The sequence below is a fragment of the Aquarana catesbeiana genome, linkage group LG05 (assembly GCF_042186555.1).
Source record: "Aquarana catesbeiana isolate 2022-GZ linkage group LG05, ASM4218655v1, whole genome shotgun sequence".
Lineage (NCBI taxonomy): Eukaryota > Metazoa > Chordata > Amphibia > Anura > Ranidae > Aquarana > Aquarana catesbeiana.
This window is the reverse complement of record NC_133328.1, coordinates 417984308-418003296: the sequence shown is the minus strand read 5'-3', so window position 1 is coordinate 418003296 and position 18989 is coordinate 417984308. Positions and strand designations below refer to the sequence as shown.

General features: G+C 41.3%; 1 protein-coding gene across 2 annotated transcripts in view; it reads left to right on the top strand.

Annotated features, from left to right (window-relative positions):
• The window catches only part of ATP9B (ATPase phospholipid transporting 9B (putative)), a 581467-nt gene that overhangs the window by 74932 nt on the left and 487546 nt on the right, over positions 1-18989 (top strand). For both annotated transcript variants that reach the window (XM_073631215.1, XM_073631214.1), the window contains exon 3: positions 8099-8249. In XM_073631215.1, the coding sequence (XP_073487316.1) occupies positions 8099-8249 (151 nt within the window). The remainder of the gene's footprint in view (positions 1-8098; positions 8250-18989) is intronic.

Below are 18989 nucleotides of genomic sequence, written 5' to 3'. Positions count from 1 at the left end.
TTGGAGATGGATCAGTTTAGGCAGCAGGCAGAGACATGGTCAGCAAGCAGGCAAAGGATTGGTCCAGGCAGTAGGCAAAAACGTAATCAATAAACAGGCCAGGGTCAGTACAGGTGGCAGGCTAAGGCAAGACTGCACTGGTGTGGCGGTGATCAGGAACACTGCTGGCTGCACTGGTCTGGCGAAAGTGGGACTTGTGTATCGGTGACCAGGAACACTTTTGCCAGCTTACACTGGTCTTGTGACACTGGAGACTAGGGTGGCAGCAATCAGCAACACTGCAGCTTACACTGGTCTGGTGATACTGGGCCTGATGTGACAATCAGGGACACTGTTGCTGGCTTACACTGGTGTGGTTACACTGCAACTGGTGTGACAGTGATAAGTAACACTGTTGCTGGCATGCACTGGTCTGGTGACACTGGGACTTGTGTGGTGGTGATCATAGAACTGTGACTGGCCACATTATTAGGGCTGCTCATACATGAGGTTAGGGGAGAGTGATTTACAGTTTTACTGCCCCCTCAACCACAACCCCTTTTAACTGTAGAGGCAGTGGCCAGGGGTGTACACATGCCACATGCCACTGCTATGATGCTTTGCATCTTAGCTGTGGCAGGAATTATACCCCCCTGCACCCACTGATCGCAACCCATTCAAGTGAATGGGGTGCTTGTGCAGGTTTCAAGGAGTTAATCACTTCCCGCCCGCCCACCGTCATATGACGTCCTGGGCTTTGAGCGGGTATATCTGAATGATGCCTGTAGTTACAGACATCATTCAGATATTGCCGGTTTCAGCCGGCGAATCTCTACACCATAGGAATGTTCATAGTGGCCGTTCCGCCGCTTGATCGTTCCTATGGGAGATGAGAGAGGGTACGTCCCCCCCTCCCGCCGCCCTCCGGTGCTTGTTCCGACTCACCGTTACGATCGGTGAGGCGGAGAGCGGATCCGCCGGCGCCGGATGTAGATCATAGAGATTTCCGGCGGACCAGATGGTCGCTGGAGTCTCTATGATCATCGGAGGCCGGGGGCGATGTTATGACGTCACGCCCGGCCTCTCCATTCAAAAAAATGGCGCAGCTTTGGCTGGGAAGCGGTGATTGTTTTATTTATTTTTTTTATTTCAGGCTTCCCAGCCTAGTGGTGAGATGTAGGGTCTTATTGACCCCATATCTCACTATTAAGAGGACCTGTCATGTCATATTCCTATTACAAGAGATGTTTACAAATAAAAAAATAACAAAATAAAAAAAAGAAAATATAATTAACAATAAAAAAAAGAAAAATTTTTTAAAGCGCCGCTGTCCCCGTGTGCTCGCACGCAGAAGCGAACACATGCGTAAGTCCCGCCCACATATAAAAACGGTGTTCAAACCACACATGTGAGATATCGCCGCGAACGTTGGGGCGAGAGCAATCATTTTGTCTCTAGACCTCCTCTGTAACTCAAAACATGTAACCAGTAAAAAAATTTCAAGCGTCGCCTATGGGGATTTTTAAGTACCGAACATTGGCGCCATTCCACGAGCGTGTGCAATTTTGAAGCGTGACATGTTAGGTATCTATTTACTCGGCGTAACTTCATCTTTCACAATATCCAAAAACATTGGGCTAACTTTACTGTTTTGTTTTTTTTTAAAACACAAAACTTTTTTTCCCAAAAAAACGCGTTCGAAAAATTCCTGCGCAAATACTGTGTGAGATAAAAAGTTGCAACAACTGCCATTGTATTCTCTAGGGTCTTTGCTAAAAAAAAACATATATAATGTTTGGGGGTTCTATGTAATTTTCTAGCAAAAAAATGATGATTTTTACATGTAGGAGAGAAATGTCAGAATTGGCCTGGTAGGGAAGTGGTTAAAGCAGATAGCGAGGGGGCAATACAAGGCCTTCTCACTGCCTGTCAAATGCTCTTTGAAAAGTGATCCTAACAGATAGCTCCTCAGAGAGCATTGCACATATGAACAAGTCCTTATAGTGATACTTTGACTGGGGTGAGGGGTATGCCTGTATATCAAGAATAATGTACAAGTGAATGTGAGAGATGCCATCACTAAGGGAGCTAGGGAGGAGGTGGAATCCTTATGGGTAGAGCTCCAAAGGGATAAAGCTAAGGGGAAAAAAATACTGGGAGTATGCTATAGGCCCCCTAACCTGGGGGAGACGGACCTCCTATCACAATTTGGATTAGCAGCAAGGATGGGATTTTAAGTATTCAGACATAGACTGGGCATAGGGAATTACGCATTCGTCTAAGGCCCGCCAGTTCCTAAATGTCTTGCAGGACAATTTCATGGGTCAGATAGTAGACGCACCAACTAGAAATAAAGCGTTATTAGATCTACTGATTACCAACGATACAGACCTGATCACGGATGTGGAAATATGGGGCAATTTAGGAAACGGCGATCACAGGTCAATTGGCTTCAGCATAAATCGCACAAATGAGAACCTTAGGGAAATACAAAGACACTGAATTTCAAAAGAGCCAACTTTCCTAAACTATGAACCTTGCTAGAAGATATAAATTGGGATAAAATCTTAAGAACAAAGAACATGGAGGAGAGATAGGTTCGCTTTAAGAGCATATTAAATAAGGGCACTAGCCAGTGCATCCCATTGGGTAATAAATTTAAAAGAGTGAACAAAAAGTCCTGGATGGTTTAATGCCAATGTAAAAATGCATATAAAAGCAAAAGAGAAGGCCTTCAAAAAATAGAGGTTGAGGGATCATCATCAGCATTCAAAATTTATAAAGAATGCAACAAGAAATGTAAGGGTGCAATTTGGGCGGCTAATATGAAAGACACATAGCGGAGGAGAGCAAAAAAATCCCAAGAAATTCTTTAAGTATGTAAACAGGAAAAAAGGGAAGGACAGACCATATTGACACCCTAAAGAATGAGGAAGGACATATGGTTACAAAGGATGGGGAGATGGCGAAGGTATTGAATTTATTCTTCTCCTCAGTCTTCACAAGGGAATCAGGGGGCTTCAGTACCAAAACTGTAGTGTTTATCCTTGTGACACATCACAGGAAGCACCCTCATGGCTAACAGAGGACAGAATTAGAATTATACTTGGGAAAATTAACCTTTAATAATCACCAGGACCGGATGGCTTGCACCCGAGGGTGCTTAGGGAACTCAGTCAAGTAATTGCCAGACCATTGTTCCTTAATTTTTCCTGACAGTCTACTGACTGGAATAATACCAGCTGATTGGAGAAAAGCCAATGTAGCACCAATATTTAAAAAGGGCCCAAAATACATCCCTGGGATTTACAGACCAGCTAGTCTAACTAATAGTATGCAAGCACGTGGAGGGGATGATAAGGGACTATATACAAGATTTTAGTAATGAAAACGGTATCATTAGCAGTAATCAGCATGGATTCATGAAGAATCGTTCTTGCCAATCTATTAACCTTCTATGATGGGGTGAGTTGCCATCTAGATAAAGGAAGGCCCGTAGACGTGGTGTATCTGGATTTTGCAAAAGCATTTGACACAGTTCCCCATCAACGTTTTCTGTACAAAATAAGGTCTGTTGGCATGGACCATAGGGTGCGTACATGGATTGAAAACTGGCTACAAGGGTGAGTTCAGAGGGTGGTGACAAATGGGGAATACTCGCATTGGTCAGGGGTGGGTAGTGGGGTCCCACAGGGTTCTGTGCTGGGACCAATCCTATTTAATTTGTTCATAAACGACCTGACGGTGGGGTAAACAGTTCAGTCCTTGTATTTGCGGACGATACTAAGCTAAGCAGGGCAATAACTTCTCCGCAGGATTTGGAAACCTTGAAAGAAGATCTGAACAAATTAATGGGGTGGGCAACTAAATGGCAACTGAGGTTTAATGTAGAAAAATGTAAAATAATGCATTTGGGTGGCAAAAATATGAATGCAATCTTTATACTACGGGGAGAACCGCTGTGGAAATCTAGGATGGAAAGGGACCTGGGGGTCCTAGTAGATGATAAGCTCAGCAATGGCATGCAATGCCAAGCTGCTGCTAACAAAGCAAACAGAATATTGGCATGCACTAAAAAAGGGATTAACTCCAGGGATAAAGTGATAATTCTCCCACTTTACAAGACTCTGGTCCGGCCACACCTGAAGTATGCTGTCTAGTTCTGGGCACCAGTCCTCAGGAAGGATGTACTGGAAATGGAGCGAGTACAAAGAAGGGCAACAAAGCTAATAAAGGGTCTGGAAGACATTAGTTATGAAGAAAAGTTGCAAGCACTGAACTTACTCTCTGTTAAGAAGAGACGCTTGAGAGGGAATATGATTTCAATTTACAAATACCATACTGGTGAACCCACAATAGGGATAAAACTTTTTCAGGGAAGGAAGTTTAACAAGACACGTAGCTATTCATTAAAATTAGAAGAAAAGAGGTTTAACCTTAAACTATGTAGAGGGTTCTTTACTGTAAGAGTGTCAAAGATGTGGAATTCCCTTCCACAGGTGGTGATCTCAGCAGGGCGGGCATCGATAGTTTCAAAAAACTATTATATAAGCACCTGAACGACCACAACATACAGGGATATACTATGTAATACTGACCTTTAATCACACACATAGGTTGAACTTGATGGACTTGTGTCTTTTTTCAACCTCACCTACTATGTAACTATGTAACTGTTGTGGTGGTGATCAGGAACTGGTGTTGCAGTGATCAGGGACAATATGACTGGTGTGGTGGCACTGTGAGTGGGCGGCGGTGATTAGGCATACTCACTGGTGAAATTGTACTGCTGTGGCAGTGATCAGAGACAATGGCTGGTGGCACTGATCTACAGTGACATTAGAGCAGCCATCTCGCCATAGATCGTGCCACCTTAGTGACACTGCACAGCTCAGGTGACAGTATGTAAAAAATATATATTTCTGTATTTTTTTTTTTTTTACACATATTGTCGCCATAATGACACTGTACTTCTCTGGGGGTGATCAGGATTTTTTTAACACTATGATTCTCACTGTATAAGCAATCATTGCTGTCTGTGTTTGGCATTATTTATGATTCCATTGTTTACTACTGTTTGATTGCTCTAAATGGCCACTGCTATCACATTGTACAGGGCTGCTGTGATTGGCCCTGTACCATGTGATCATTATGACCAATCACAGTAGTAAACAATGGTGTCATGAATGACAGCAGTGGTTTACTATTGCTTACTGTGATTGCTGTGATTGGCAACAGAAGTAACCTAATACAGGGTCAATCACAATGGTCCTGTATCCCAGTCAGTCATCTGCTGTGCCTGGTATGTACAATGGCATAGATGGGAGCTAGTTAAATAAAAAAGATTAAAGCTGAACTCCAGGTACGATCTTTATTGAATACTTACAGTATATTGATCCAGCTTGGATCAATGTAAGTATGCATATCTCATACCCAAGGAGCTGCTGTAGAAGTGCTAGTATAGCGATAGCCCTGATATTCTGGGTCCAGTACTGAGCCACTTCCTCTCTGCAAGCTGACCACAGGGGCTTGCTTGCTTGGCGCTGCCGCTATTCACAGAACACCTTTTTAACTTTTTTATTTTTAAATTAATACAAAGCGTTCTCTGATTGGACAAGGTGGAGAGAAAGGGGTGGTGATGACACAATCTCCACCCAGCTTAATCAGAGAACTCCTTGTATACACTGAAAAAAACCCAACAGGTGTTCTATGAATGGTGATAGGGCTGAGCAAGTGATCCAGCTTCCAACCCCCCCCCCCGTAGTGAGTGTACATAGGGAAAGCCGCTTTGCACTGGACACGAAAGATCGCAGATAACATAGCATAATTACATATTTGTGCATAATAAAGGTCATGCCTGGAGTTTAGCTTGAAATATGAAAAAAAAAAAGAAATTCACAGGGTTGGCTTGCATTAGTTGTGTTTTACGCATCTATATGAACAATCCGTAAATTATAGGATAGTTGTTCTGAACAAATGGCAGGCATATCAATGTAGCTTTTTTTTTTTTTTTTTAGGATCAAGTGATCATTTCAGCCTATGGACTTCCTCTGTATTATTGTGAAACTTGTTTTTCTTGCTTATATGACACACTTGCAAACTCTGAAGTGTAAACCTACGTACATCAGTTCCTATCTTAAAGTGGTTTTAAAGCCTTAAGGTTTTCTTTTACCTTACAGCGGTAGTAAACCGCCCCCCCCCCCCCCCCCCAAAAAAAAATAAAAAATTGAGCCCCCTGCAGCATTACGTTGTTATGACAGAGTTACCTGCACACTGAGCCCTCCAGCGTAGTGCTGCTACGGCTCTCGGGCGCTTCCATCTTCACCCAGTTTTCTGTGCCGACCCTTCAGAACACATGCGCCGGTGACATCACCGGCTGCATCCCGTGTGAAGATATTCACTGTACCTACAGTACCTACAGCCTTATTAGGCTTACCTTTAGGTACAATTTAAAAAGTGGATGTTACTTCCACTTAAATGCATTCTATGCATTAAGGTAAGAAACCTTCCGTGCCAGAGGATTCCCCCCGATCTCAATCTAGTGTTTGTAGCGTTGTGTGGGAGAGCAGTAGCTCTCATTACACTCTTCCTCCTTACAGGGCAAACTGAAAAACCACGAGCGCCCAGAGGAAGCTCACATATACAAACTCACTGTGGCCACACCTTGTAAATGAATCTAAGGACCCCTGAACTGTAGAGAAGCTATACACTTGGCTATTATGCTGCTCACTGAGGTTTTTAGATGCTTGGTAGCTGAACTATGATGATTCTGAAGAAACAGTATTTTCTAATAAAGACTATAAATTCATCTGACTCTTTATGGAGTCTATATTTAAAAAGTGGTTTACCTTGCTGAGTGCGTGCTTGTTTTCTAATCTAGTGATTTCATTGTTTCCAAATAAACATCTAATTTTCATTATGCATAAAATGTCTACAATATGGTTGCAAAAATTGTTATCTGCATTATGCAGCCCTACAGATGCCTTAGATTAAGTAACTACCTTCTCTCCACAACCACAGATAAACTCTGTACCTATGCCAAAGATGGATCATTTAATTGTGATTTCTTAATTATTCATGTGATTGCTTTAGAGCAAAAATAAATAAAGCACATCTCCTATAGTAATGCATCTCAGTTGTTACTGTTTCTTTAACCAAATGTCTAGAACTAAAAGCCTGTGCAGTACCTACAATAAAATAGCATGTAATAAAAGTAACAAATACTGGTCATCTGCTTGGTTTTGTTCCTTTGGGTTCTGTGGACAGGACAAGACAAGATTTAGGATGTCACTGCAGATATAGCTTCAGGAAGCAATAAGTACATATGAGAGGAAAAAAAAAACTGCACCATCGTGCTATTCATTATTGACTTTTACATGTCAATAATTAACAGCTCATCAGTGCATTTCTGCAAATATGGCTTATGTTCCTAAACAAGGGAGTATCTTCAGATAATTGGAACCTATTGAACTCTGTTCATCTTGTGCTGCATATAGATCTTTCTTTTGTATACGCATTACTGCTGCAGCTTGACAAGACTGGCTGCTTTTTTAATCATCAACTATGAATTAAGTGCAGTTCTGTTGTCCTGTGCAGTTATAATTCATGTGACATTAAAATATAGCACACCACTGAAAAGAATGAATGGCTTGCAGTAGATTTATAATACAGGTTACTTAGCCTATGTGTGTGTGTATGTGTGTGTGTGTGTGTGTGTATATATATATATATATATATATATATATATATATATATATATATATATATATACACACACACTGTATACAGTATGTATATATAAAACAATATATTGATGTCATAGTAGAGAGACTTGTTTTTAACATGAATTGTTGGGGTCAGTTTGGTTTGTTTGCAGGCTAACTAGTAAAAGGGCTGGTACATTTTTTGTTTGTGTTGTGTGATTCACTTACCCTTCTACCACAGTATTTCTATGGAAATCTTACTTTGGTGTCCAGTGTTTGGCTAGGCAGTGATCACCGTGATTGCTACTTTTGCTCTTATTTCTATTGTATTGTTACAATTTCTTGCAGATTCAAATAAGATTTCTGTGTCAGCGTTCTAAATTCCTAAAATGTGATCATGATCTTTTATTTTGTAGCTGTTGTGACTGGCTAATAAATGTGTGCAGAAGAAGAAAGGAACTGAGAGCACGCACGGTATGGCTGGGATGCCCAGAAAAATGTGAAGAGAAATATCCTAGGAATGCTATTAAAAATCAGAAGTACAACATCTTTTCATTTATACCTGGGGTAAGATTGCTGCTTCTGCAGTGTTATAACTATAGCATTAGGCATTACAAGCATAGCAAGTATTAGGCTTCTACAGTATTTTAGAAATGCTAATAATGTTATCAGTTCATCAACCAGTATTAATAATTTAAAAAAATTGTGTATTTGTCTGTTTTTTTTAGGAGGTAGACAAACATTAGAAACTATTTTCTTGGAGGTTTATATTTAGAAAGTTACTGAAAAACTAGTTTATAGGTTGCTTTCCCAGAAATTTATTAAGCTGGAAACTACCAAATTGAATGCTAAAAAAAGGGTACATTTTTTTTTAATGCTTAACCACTTCAGCCCTGGAAAGTTTTACAAGGGGGTAAAACCAGGCCATTTTTTTCGATACAACACTGCGTTGTTTTAACTGACAATTGCGCGGTTTTGAGATGCTGCACCCAAATAAAATCAATGTCCTTTTTGCCCCACAAATAGAGCTTTCTTTTAGTGGCATTTGATTACCTCTGTGGTTTTTATTTTTTGCGCTATAAACAAAAAAAGAGCGACAATTTTGAAAAAAAAAAACAATATTTTTTACTTTCTGCTATAAAACATATCCAATAAAATCATGTAAAAAATCTAATTTCTTTATCAATTTAGGCCAATATGTATTCAGCTATATATTTTTGGTAAAAAAAATTGCAATAAGCGTATATTGATAGGTTTGCGCAAAAGATATAGCGTCTGCAAACAATGGGATATTTTAAGGAATTTTTTTTTTTACTGGTAATGGCAGGGATCAGCGATTTTTAGCAGGGCTGCGACATTGTGGCGGACAAATCGGACACCTAACTGACACTTGACACTTTTTTGGGAACCAGTGACACTAATATGCACTGTTACTGTACTAATGACACTGGCAGGGAAGGGGTTAAGGGATTAACATCAGGGGCGATCAAAGGGTTAAGTGTGCTCCTAGGGAGTGCTTTCTAACTGTGTGGGGGTTGCTCTGACTGGATAAAGACAGACATCCATTTTCCTGCTTAGCAGGAACACAAGATCTCCATCTTCTTCCCTGTCAGAATGATGATCTGCCTTGTTTGCATAGGCAGATCGCCGTTCTGCCTCTCTGGAGAACGATTGCGGGTGGCTGGTGATCAGAGGGTCTGCCAAACCCGCCGATTGGCATCTCCTGTGTCCAATCAGCATGCAATCGCGCCTCTGGCAGCGCGCGCACGCCACCCAGTGGCTTTAACACGAAATGACATACAGGTATGTGATTTTGCTCAATAGAGCCGATCAGCCGCAGTGAATATGCGGTAGGCGGTCGGCAAGTGGTTAAAGCTGAAGTTTTTTATTTATTTTAATCCGCATCAGGGACAGTACCTACCATACCTAAAGAGTTTCTTGTGTTCTGTTGTCTGCTATGTTAGGTTAAAATTTTAAAAGAGAAGTTTTGGATTTTAAAATAACAAACAATTATACTCACCAAGGTGGATGCAGCATCGATCTGATGCTGCATCTGTCCCCCACCATCTCTGCACTGTGGACTGAGCGATCAGACACCGCAGATCGATCAGTTCTCCCCCTCTGCTTTGAGCAGAGAGCGATGACTGTCAGCCAGTGGCTCTCTGCTCTCCCCTCCAGCGCCCACTGGAGCACTGGGCTATGGGGGGGCTGGAGGGACTGGTTCGCTGAGGGTTTTCCCACATCCAATTCACATGTCTGGAGTTTGTGACTGGCTCTCTGTGGAGGCGGTTCACACATCTCCATAGCGGCTCCGATGCGAATTGTACAGGAGTCCTGTGCGCCTTCTGGTCCGTTTCAGGTCCGAATTCAGTCACAAATTCTGACTGAAATCTGACCTGCAATGGTGAACAGGAACGCACAGGACCCCTGCTGTGAGCCGCTCTGTGCTACAGTGTGAACTCGGCTTTAAACAAACATCTTACAGTGCCTATAGAAGATGATCCTTCATTTCAGGATTCTACAGGCAGAAAATTCTCTTTGCTCCTGCAGACCTAGCTCTGCAACTGCTGTTGCTGCAATCTCCATTTAAAAACACAAAGATCCAGCGCTCAATGGGTTATGAAAGCAGTCCGCAAGAGATGGAAAATAATGAATAATTTTATTCCAACTTGCAGATCATAAAAAACCTTCCCTTTTCCTTCTCTTCCCCCCTGCTGTGGGTGAACGGATCTGACTGGGACACTGTTCAACTCCTTGTTGCTCAGCGGACTGGAGGTGACCATATAAGCTTTTTTCTCTTAATTTCCTTGTGATCGAACAGGACTGGTTTTTATCATCTGCAAGTTGGAATAAAATTATTCATTATTCATTATTTTTCATCTGTTGCGGACTGCTTTCATAACCCATTGAGCGCTGAATCTTTGTGTTTTTATTGTTTGATCCGTATTTACCAGTTATGGTTTTTATCCAGCTGCGCTGGGTATAGATCCCTCTCCATTGACTTTCACTCCCCCTTTTTGTTTGTTTCACATGTTTCCACTTTTTAGCACTGATGTTTCTTTTTTTTTATTGCAATCTCCATTTGTAAATCTACTAATTGGACTTCAGAAATGAACACTCAACAGAATCCTGTATTCAAAGAGTTCTGGCAAATTACTTACAAACATTGCCTTCTGCCTACTTTCCTGTATTGTTGCCCTAGAACAAGCCATGACACAAATTTTCAGAATGCTCTCATTTTTGTCCATGTGCACAGAATCCTAAGGCTAAAAGCCTGGACAGCTGGAACTGTGTGTAAAAGACGCCTCACCTCTGTGCCCTTTGAAAAAAGGCGTTTCTTTTATGATGCACTTGACATGTTCATTAGGGAGATCACTGGAGGTAAGGCACTTTTCCCACAGTGGAAGGCTTCAAAACCCCCATCCTCAGGGATTCTACTTTATCTAAAGGAAGATCTCCTTATCTCATTTTCCAGGCTTCATCTTCAAAGTCAAAATGCATCCCTTCCTTTTTGGTGCAAGACCTGGAACACAGAGTCTATAAAGTCTGCCGCGAAGCCTTCTCCACAATAAAGGGGCACCCTCACTCTTAGGACTGGGGGACATCTGTTGCAGTTTGCATCCCTCTGGGTTCCAGACATCCCAGGCCTATGGGTTCCATGAGTAGTTTTAAAGGGGTACAAAATAATTTCAAGCTCCACTCTCTCACTGTTTTTTTCCTCTCAAATGAGCCAAAATCTGCCAAAGGACAATCAGATTTGCAGACTGCCCTAAACCATTGCTGTCCGGAGGGGGGGGTTTGTTCTAGTTCAGTTGGGGTATTCATCCTATTCTGGACCTAAATTCCCTAAACAAGTACCTGCCTGTTCCAAAGTTTTGAATGGGATCGGCAAGGTCAGTAATTGCCTTTCTGAGAAAAGGGAAATATCTTACATCAGTAGACATTCAAGATGGCTACCTCCATCAGCACTTTCTGCTTTCAGTTTGTCTCACTGCCATTTGGCCTAACCTCAACCCTTTAGAGCAGTGATCATCAACCCTGTCCTCAGGGCCCACTAACAGGCCATGTTTTATGTATTACCTTGGGGAGATGCAGCCTAGAATACTGCAATCACTAAGCAGCAAATGATATCACCTGTGATGTATTTCAGTTATCTTGCAAACCTGGCCTGTTAGTGGGTCCTGAGGACAGGGTTGATGACCACTGCCTTAGAGTATTTATAAAGCTACTTGCACCCCTACTTTCTTTCCTAAAAACTCAGGGCTTTCAAGTCATAGCATATGGTATTTGAACAACCTTCTTCTGAAGGATTCATCTCGATCAAAACTATCTGCAAAAGCCCAACTAACTACTCAGATTTTTATAGTCCTTTGACTGGGTATTCAGCCTTCAAAAGTTTGCTCCCTGGCTTTCCCTTCGCCTAGAACACACAGGCCTCATTCTAGACACGGCCCAAGCAAAGGTTTTAATTCGGGCAGGAAAACTTGCTCCCTAAGATTCCATGCTCGGACATTAAAACCAAAAGGACATACCTCAGTGACATTCTCTGTGAGGGTCCTGGGCCTTATGGTAGCCTCATTCAAGGCTGTTCATTTTGCTCAGTTCCATTCAAGACCTTTTCAACACAGCATTCTGTTGGCCTAGAAAAACTAACTCCTTCTCTCAATCTTCCTATACTTCTCTCCAATCAGGCAAGGAACTCCCTATATTGGTGGGTTCTGGTGCAGTCCCCATGCATGAAGTTTATCCATGCTCATGGATGATGATAATAAATGACTTCAAAGGCTGTGGAGAAGTGTTCCAGTCTCTCACTGTTCAGGGAATCTGGTCCCCAAGGGAAGCAAAGCTCCTCAATATCCTAGAGCTCACAACAGTATACCTAGCTATGCTTCACTGGTTCCCTGTTCTTCAGGGTCACCCTATAAGGGTCCATTCAAATAATTCTATAGCAGTAGCTTAAATCAATCATCAGGTGGGTACCAGTTGTCAGGCAGCCTTAAAGGAAGTAAACCTGATTCTTTCTTGGGAGAGACCCATTGTCCAGCAATCTCTGCCGTTCACATTCTGGCAGTGGACAATTAGCAGGTGGATTTCCTTAGCCATCACTGCTGGACCTGGGAGAATGTTCTTTTCATCCCCTTCACCCCTTCCCTTCAATCTTCCATGTCATAAATGTGCGACATCCAGATGTGAACATCCTAGCCTCCAGCTTCAACAACAAGTTACGTATGTTTGTGGCCAGGACCAAGGATCCTCTGCATTGGTGTTGGATGGTCTGGTAATTTCTGGTAAGAATCCATTCTGGCTAATAGCTGTCCTTCCTCCAGTGCGGATTGTTCCTTGATTGCTCCCCAAAATAGAGGAAGAGAAAAAAAATCAGTGAAACTTATTGCACCTAACTGGCTCAGAATAACCTGATACACAGATATACTCAAACCTCTGTGATACGACCCCTGGCCTGTTCCAAACAGGTCAGATCTGCTTTCTCAAGGCCCCCTGTTTATCCTGCTTCTCAGTTAGTGGCTTTATTGGCATGGCTGTTGAAAAAGAGGTTTTGAGGGACAGGGGCATCTTTGACGCTGATATTCAGACTCAGAGCCATATATGCCACTTCGTGAATGATGTATATTACCATACCTGTAAATCCTATTTTGCCTGGTATGAACACAGACTTTTCAGCCTCAGATTACATTTTACATTCTGGCCTTCCTACAGTCAGGACTTGACCTGAATTAGGCTGCAAGTACTCCTAAGGGACTGGTTTCAGCCTTCTCTATCCTAAACCAGAAGCCTTCGCTATCCTAATCCAGAAGCCTATGTTCTTACTTTTCTTTACAAATAGCATAACAGATCGGCACTGCTCCAAGCCCACAGTGTCAGTCTTCCCAGGTTTACTCTCTGTATTCAGGTGCTGGCAGAGACAGAGCACATGTTGTTCTGAGATCCAATATAGCATACAAGCATTGCTGCACATCACTGTGTTTTTAACTCTGCTGTAAAGTAAATGAAAGGCAGGTTTCAGCTTAGATCCCTGCCCATTAGTCACACCCCTCTGACATGTTTCATCTACATTGGGCTTAATCGTAGAGTTCCCTACAATTAAGCCCAGTGTGGGTGAAACATGTCAGAAGGGTCAACGGGCTGGGAGCTGAAGCCTGTCTTCCATTTACTTGACACTGGAGTTGAATACAGTGTGTGACCTCGTTTTTATAAAATTACTTTTTTCTTCACATTCATTTCGTATGGGCAGTTACAGTATAGGCACTGCTCTTATTTATATATATATATATATATATATATATATATATATATATATATATATATATATATATATATATATATATATATATATATATATATATATATAGATATATATAGATATATCTATATATATAGATATAGATATAGATATATATATAAATATATATCTATATCTATATCTATATATATATAGATAGATATATCTATATATATAGATATCTATATATATAGATAGATCTATCTATATATCTCTATATATATAGATATAGATATATAGATATATAGATATATATCTATATATCTATAAATATATAGATATATAGATATATAGATATATATCTATATATATATATATAGAGAGAGATATCTGTCTATATATCTATAGATATCTCGATATATAGATATATAGATATCTATATATCTATATATATATATATATATATATATATATATATATATATATATATATAGATAGATAGATAGATAGATAGATAGATAGATAGATAGATATACTTACATCCCTTTCATGCCTAAGCCTATTTCTGACATATGGTGTTTACAAGTTAAAATTCGTATTTTTTGCTGGAAAATTACTTAGAACCCCCAAATATTATATATATTTTTTTTAGCAGAGAATCTAGAGAATAAAATGGCGATTGTTGCAATATTTTATGTCACACGGTATTTGTGCAGCGGTGTTTTAAATGCAACTTTTTGGGAAAAGGTACACTTTCATGAATTTTAAAAAAACTAAACAGTAAAGTTAGCCCAATTTTTTTGTATAATGTGAAAGATGATGTTATGCCGAGTAAATAGATACCAAACATGTCACGCTTTATAATTGCACGCACTCGTGGAATGGCGACAAACTACGGTACCTAAAAATCTCCATAGGCGACGCTTTAAATTTTTTTATGGTTTCCAGGTTAGAGTTACAGAGGAGGTCTAGTACTAGAATTATTGCTCTCGCTCTGACGATCGTGGCAATACCTCACATGTCTAATTTGAACACTGTTTACCTATGCGGGCACGACTTCCGTATGCGTTTTCTTTGCTGCGCGAGCTTGCGGGGGAGCTTTAAAAATTTTAATTTTTTTATTTTTTTTTTTTTTTATTTAATTTTTATATTATTAAATTGTTTTAAAAAGAAAAAAAAATGTGATCACTTTTATTGCTTTCACAAGGAATGTAAACATCCCTTGTGACAGTAATAGGTGGTGACAGGTACTCTTTATGGAGGGATCGGGGGTCTAAAAGACCTCCAATCCCTCCCTTGCACTTCAAAGTATTCAGATCGCCGAAAACGGCGATTCTGAATACTGTATATTTTTTTAAATCCGGCGCCATTGGCAGCCGAGTAAAGTGGAAGTGACGTTGTGACGTTGCTTCAGTGTTTACATTCAGGAGACTGAAACAAAGCCGCTTTTAGCCACATGGGTTGTTATCCCTGGAAAGACGATCGCCCGCTCTAAAAAACGGTACTGGGATGATGCCTGCAGCTGTGGGCATCATCCCGGTATAACCCCTGAAAACCGAGGCCGCATATATGTGTACGTTCGGTTTTAGACCAAAAGAAGGCAGATAATGACTGCCTTGCACCAGCTTCTGACAGAAGGAGTGGTTCTACCAGTTGCTTCAGAAAAACTGTTTCAAGGTTTCCATTCACGGTCCCAAAACCAAAATCTGCCCGATACTAGACTTAAAATCTCAAAACAAATTTCTTCGAGTTCTAAAATTCAGGATGGAATCAACAAGATCTGTAATTTCCTCTCCTAAACAAGAGGGATATCTGGTATTATAAGACATTTGCGATGCCTATCTACCTATCCCCATCTTCCCCTCACATCAACTCTTTCTGCATTTTGCTGTTGGAGACCAACACTTCGAATTTGTAGCACTACATTTGGCTCTCCTCTATACCCCCAGTGTTCACAAAGTGCTTGCCTCACTTCTGACTTCTCTATGAACCCTGGGTATGAATCTCATAGGCTACCTGGCTGACCCTCTACTGAAGAACGCCACAGTCATTATCTGCCAACATCCAAAGCATAATCCAGTTTCTTTCAATCATTGGTTGGATAATCAACTTTCCAAAGTCTGCGCTCCATCCCTCGCACCATCTTGATTATCTGGGTCTAATCTGGACTAACTAGAATGTTCCTTACCCAAGAGAAGGTTGCTTTGCTAAGGTCCCTAACAAGGGCCCTCCGATCAAAACAGCACTCCTCAGTTCACCTCTACATGAGGTTCTGGGCTTGTCGATACAGACAAGAATCTGTTCCCATTGCCCAGTTTCATTCTAGACCTCTTCTTCAATCCAAATTGCTAAAAACATGGCAAAAACAAATCTGTCCCCGACATGGTGGATCTCCAACCCTGCTCTAGAATTGTGAGACATTGAGAACTTCTGGGCAGAGACTCACATTCCAGGTTTCTTGGCCGTCCTCATCCCTGGAGTGGACCGTTGATAGAAGGACTTCCTAAGTTGACCTAAATGCATGAATGGTCTCTGTGCCCAGAGATCTTTCACATTGTCAGAGGTGGGGAATACCAGAGGTTGACATCCTGGCCTCCAGGTTCAACAGTAAGTTAAAGAAATTTGTAGCAAGGAGACCAGGGATCCTTTACACGTTTTAGTAGATGCTCTAGTGATTCCTTAGACTCAACATGATTTTTGCCTTTCCATAATTTTAAGATCTCCCTTGACTGCTGCACAAGATAGACAAGGAAAGAGTTCTGGTGATTCTTATTGCAACAAATTGGCCCAGAAGAACATGGTGAACAGACAGACTCCGACTTCTTGTGGAGGAGTTTTGGCCTCTTCCTAAAAGACATCACCTACTGGTCCAAGACCCCTTTATTACATCCTGCTTCTCATTCACTGGCTTTAACAGCATAGATGTGGAAACCCAAGTCTTAAAGGTTAGGGGTATTTCCACCTTTCTTACATTTACCATCGCACATTGAAGGCTTACTTTGCCTGTCACGAGGAAGCTGAGTCCCAGGAAATACTCTATCACTCGTATTTTGGTCTTTTTTTAGTATGGTGTTGACACGCATGTTGCCATGATTACCCTCAATGGACAGGTGTCGGCTTTCTCCATTTTATTCATATCTAAGGCAGTCTTTCCACTTCCATGAGGACATTTTTCCTCCTTCTCTTTATCTAACCCTAAAACATGACAAAAAGATTGCCCTACTGTTGGTGAGTCTTGGGCTTTTTAGCATCAACCATTTGCTTCCCAGATTTGCAAGGCCGCCACCTGGCCATCTGTTCAGTCAGTTTTTTTTCTAGGTGGATGATCAGTCCTTGGCTGATGCAAGCTTTGGCTGCAAAGTGCTTGAAGCTGTAATCTGAATATTTTTGTTCGTGTTCTTAATGCTTGTTTTCTTGTGGTGCTATTTGCAGTTCTGTTTTGCTATGTTGTTGCTCACCCCTCAGTTTAATGCTTGGGCATGTCCCATGGTCTATAAATACAAGTCCTATATTTTGTACTATGCAAATATGATAATAGGATTTTTGACATGCCTGTAAATTCTTTAGCTTGGAGTACAGTACAGGAGCTAGACCCCTCCTCTCTGACTTGCCCACTCCTCATTGCTTGCTAATAACAGCAGTGGGGCTTTGTTGATAATGACATGTAGCTTTATGGGTGCTAGGTGGAAAATTAGAGCCAGTGAGAAAGTAGCGGGTTGTTACCTGTTACTCAGTTATGCAAATCTGAGCTACAGCTTAAAAAGTTAAGCTTTCTCATGTTACTCCCACATTCTGCACATGACTATTGATATTGATCCCATCTATCTCCCTGAAGTACCAACATTGAGGCCCAGAGTGATGAGGGAGCTCCCTTAGGTATTGGCTCAGGATATGCTGCTGAGTTCTTCCTAATTGGCTGAACAGGGTTTGCTTTCTGTGCCCCCTGATTGTTTGACCAGGTCTTAAAATGTATTGGGGTCTCCTCCTGTTCTTTCCTGGTTGACTGACTTGAGCTGTGAATGTGTTGGGGCCAACTCCTGTCCACCTCCTGATTGGCTGACCTGGGGTTTAGATATACTGGTGTCAACTCCTCTCATCCGAGGAGGAGGAGCAGAACCATGTCACTCCACCGAACTTTGATGCAGTGCATTTAGTTTATTGAAATATAATTTTGTGACTTTTCAGTAAAGTGAAAAAAGTAGACAGTGCTATATGTTGTAAAAACACATTGCACCACCCTTCTCACTGCACACCATCATGCACGTGTTATACAGGGCAATAATGCTTGTGGGCTGGTGTGAACGAGCCCTTAGTCTAGGAATTGTTTAATGTGGTTAAATACCTTTCTTATTTCTCACTACTCTTTGCTGCTTGACTGACTGCAGCTCTTCGACCAGCTGTGCTCAGGGCCCACCCACAATTCAGGATTGTTGGAGAGAGGCATAGAGCATTGGCTGGCTTGACAAAAAGTAAAAAAAAGTATTCCAATGGTGGGCTTTACACAGACCTTCTCACTTTGCCTGGAATGAGCTAAGTGACAGGATCTTGTTAGGTTTCAAGCAGAAGTATAGTTGGAAAAATGTAACCTATCACCTGTGATGTCAGGGGAGTGAGTCAGATGCCTAGAAAAATACCCAGTGTTTTTCATTAGCTTCCAGCAGCTGGATGGATGGGCAGGGAAGTGAAAGGAAGGGGAATATATGCTGCAGGGGATAATGAAAATTTACTGAAATTTTTGCTTTATCCTGCATAGCCAAAGCACAAGTTCACATTTCAAATAGTAGTGAAGGATAAGCATTTTTTACCTTTTTTCATTCACAGCATTAAGGTAAAAAATTGCCCCAGTACGTTTAATGTCTCCAAACATATGCTTCCCTTGTCTCCGCCACGGGGTCCATGTCAATCTATATTGTTCCACCCAACTTCTGGGTTGTAGAGGAGATGTGACGTAGGGGAGCAATAGGGGTGTTATGTGTGAATGGACGCATGCATGCACAGGTGTCTCTTTAGTAGCTGGCTAGCTACAGAATACTTTATTAATCCCAAAGGGAAATTGGGAAATTCTTACG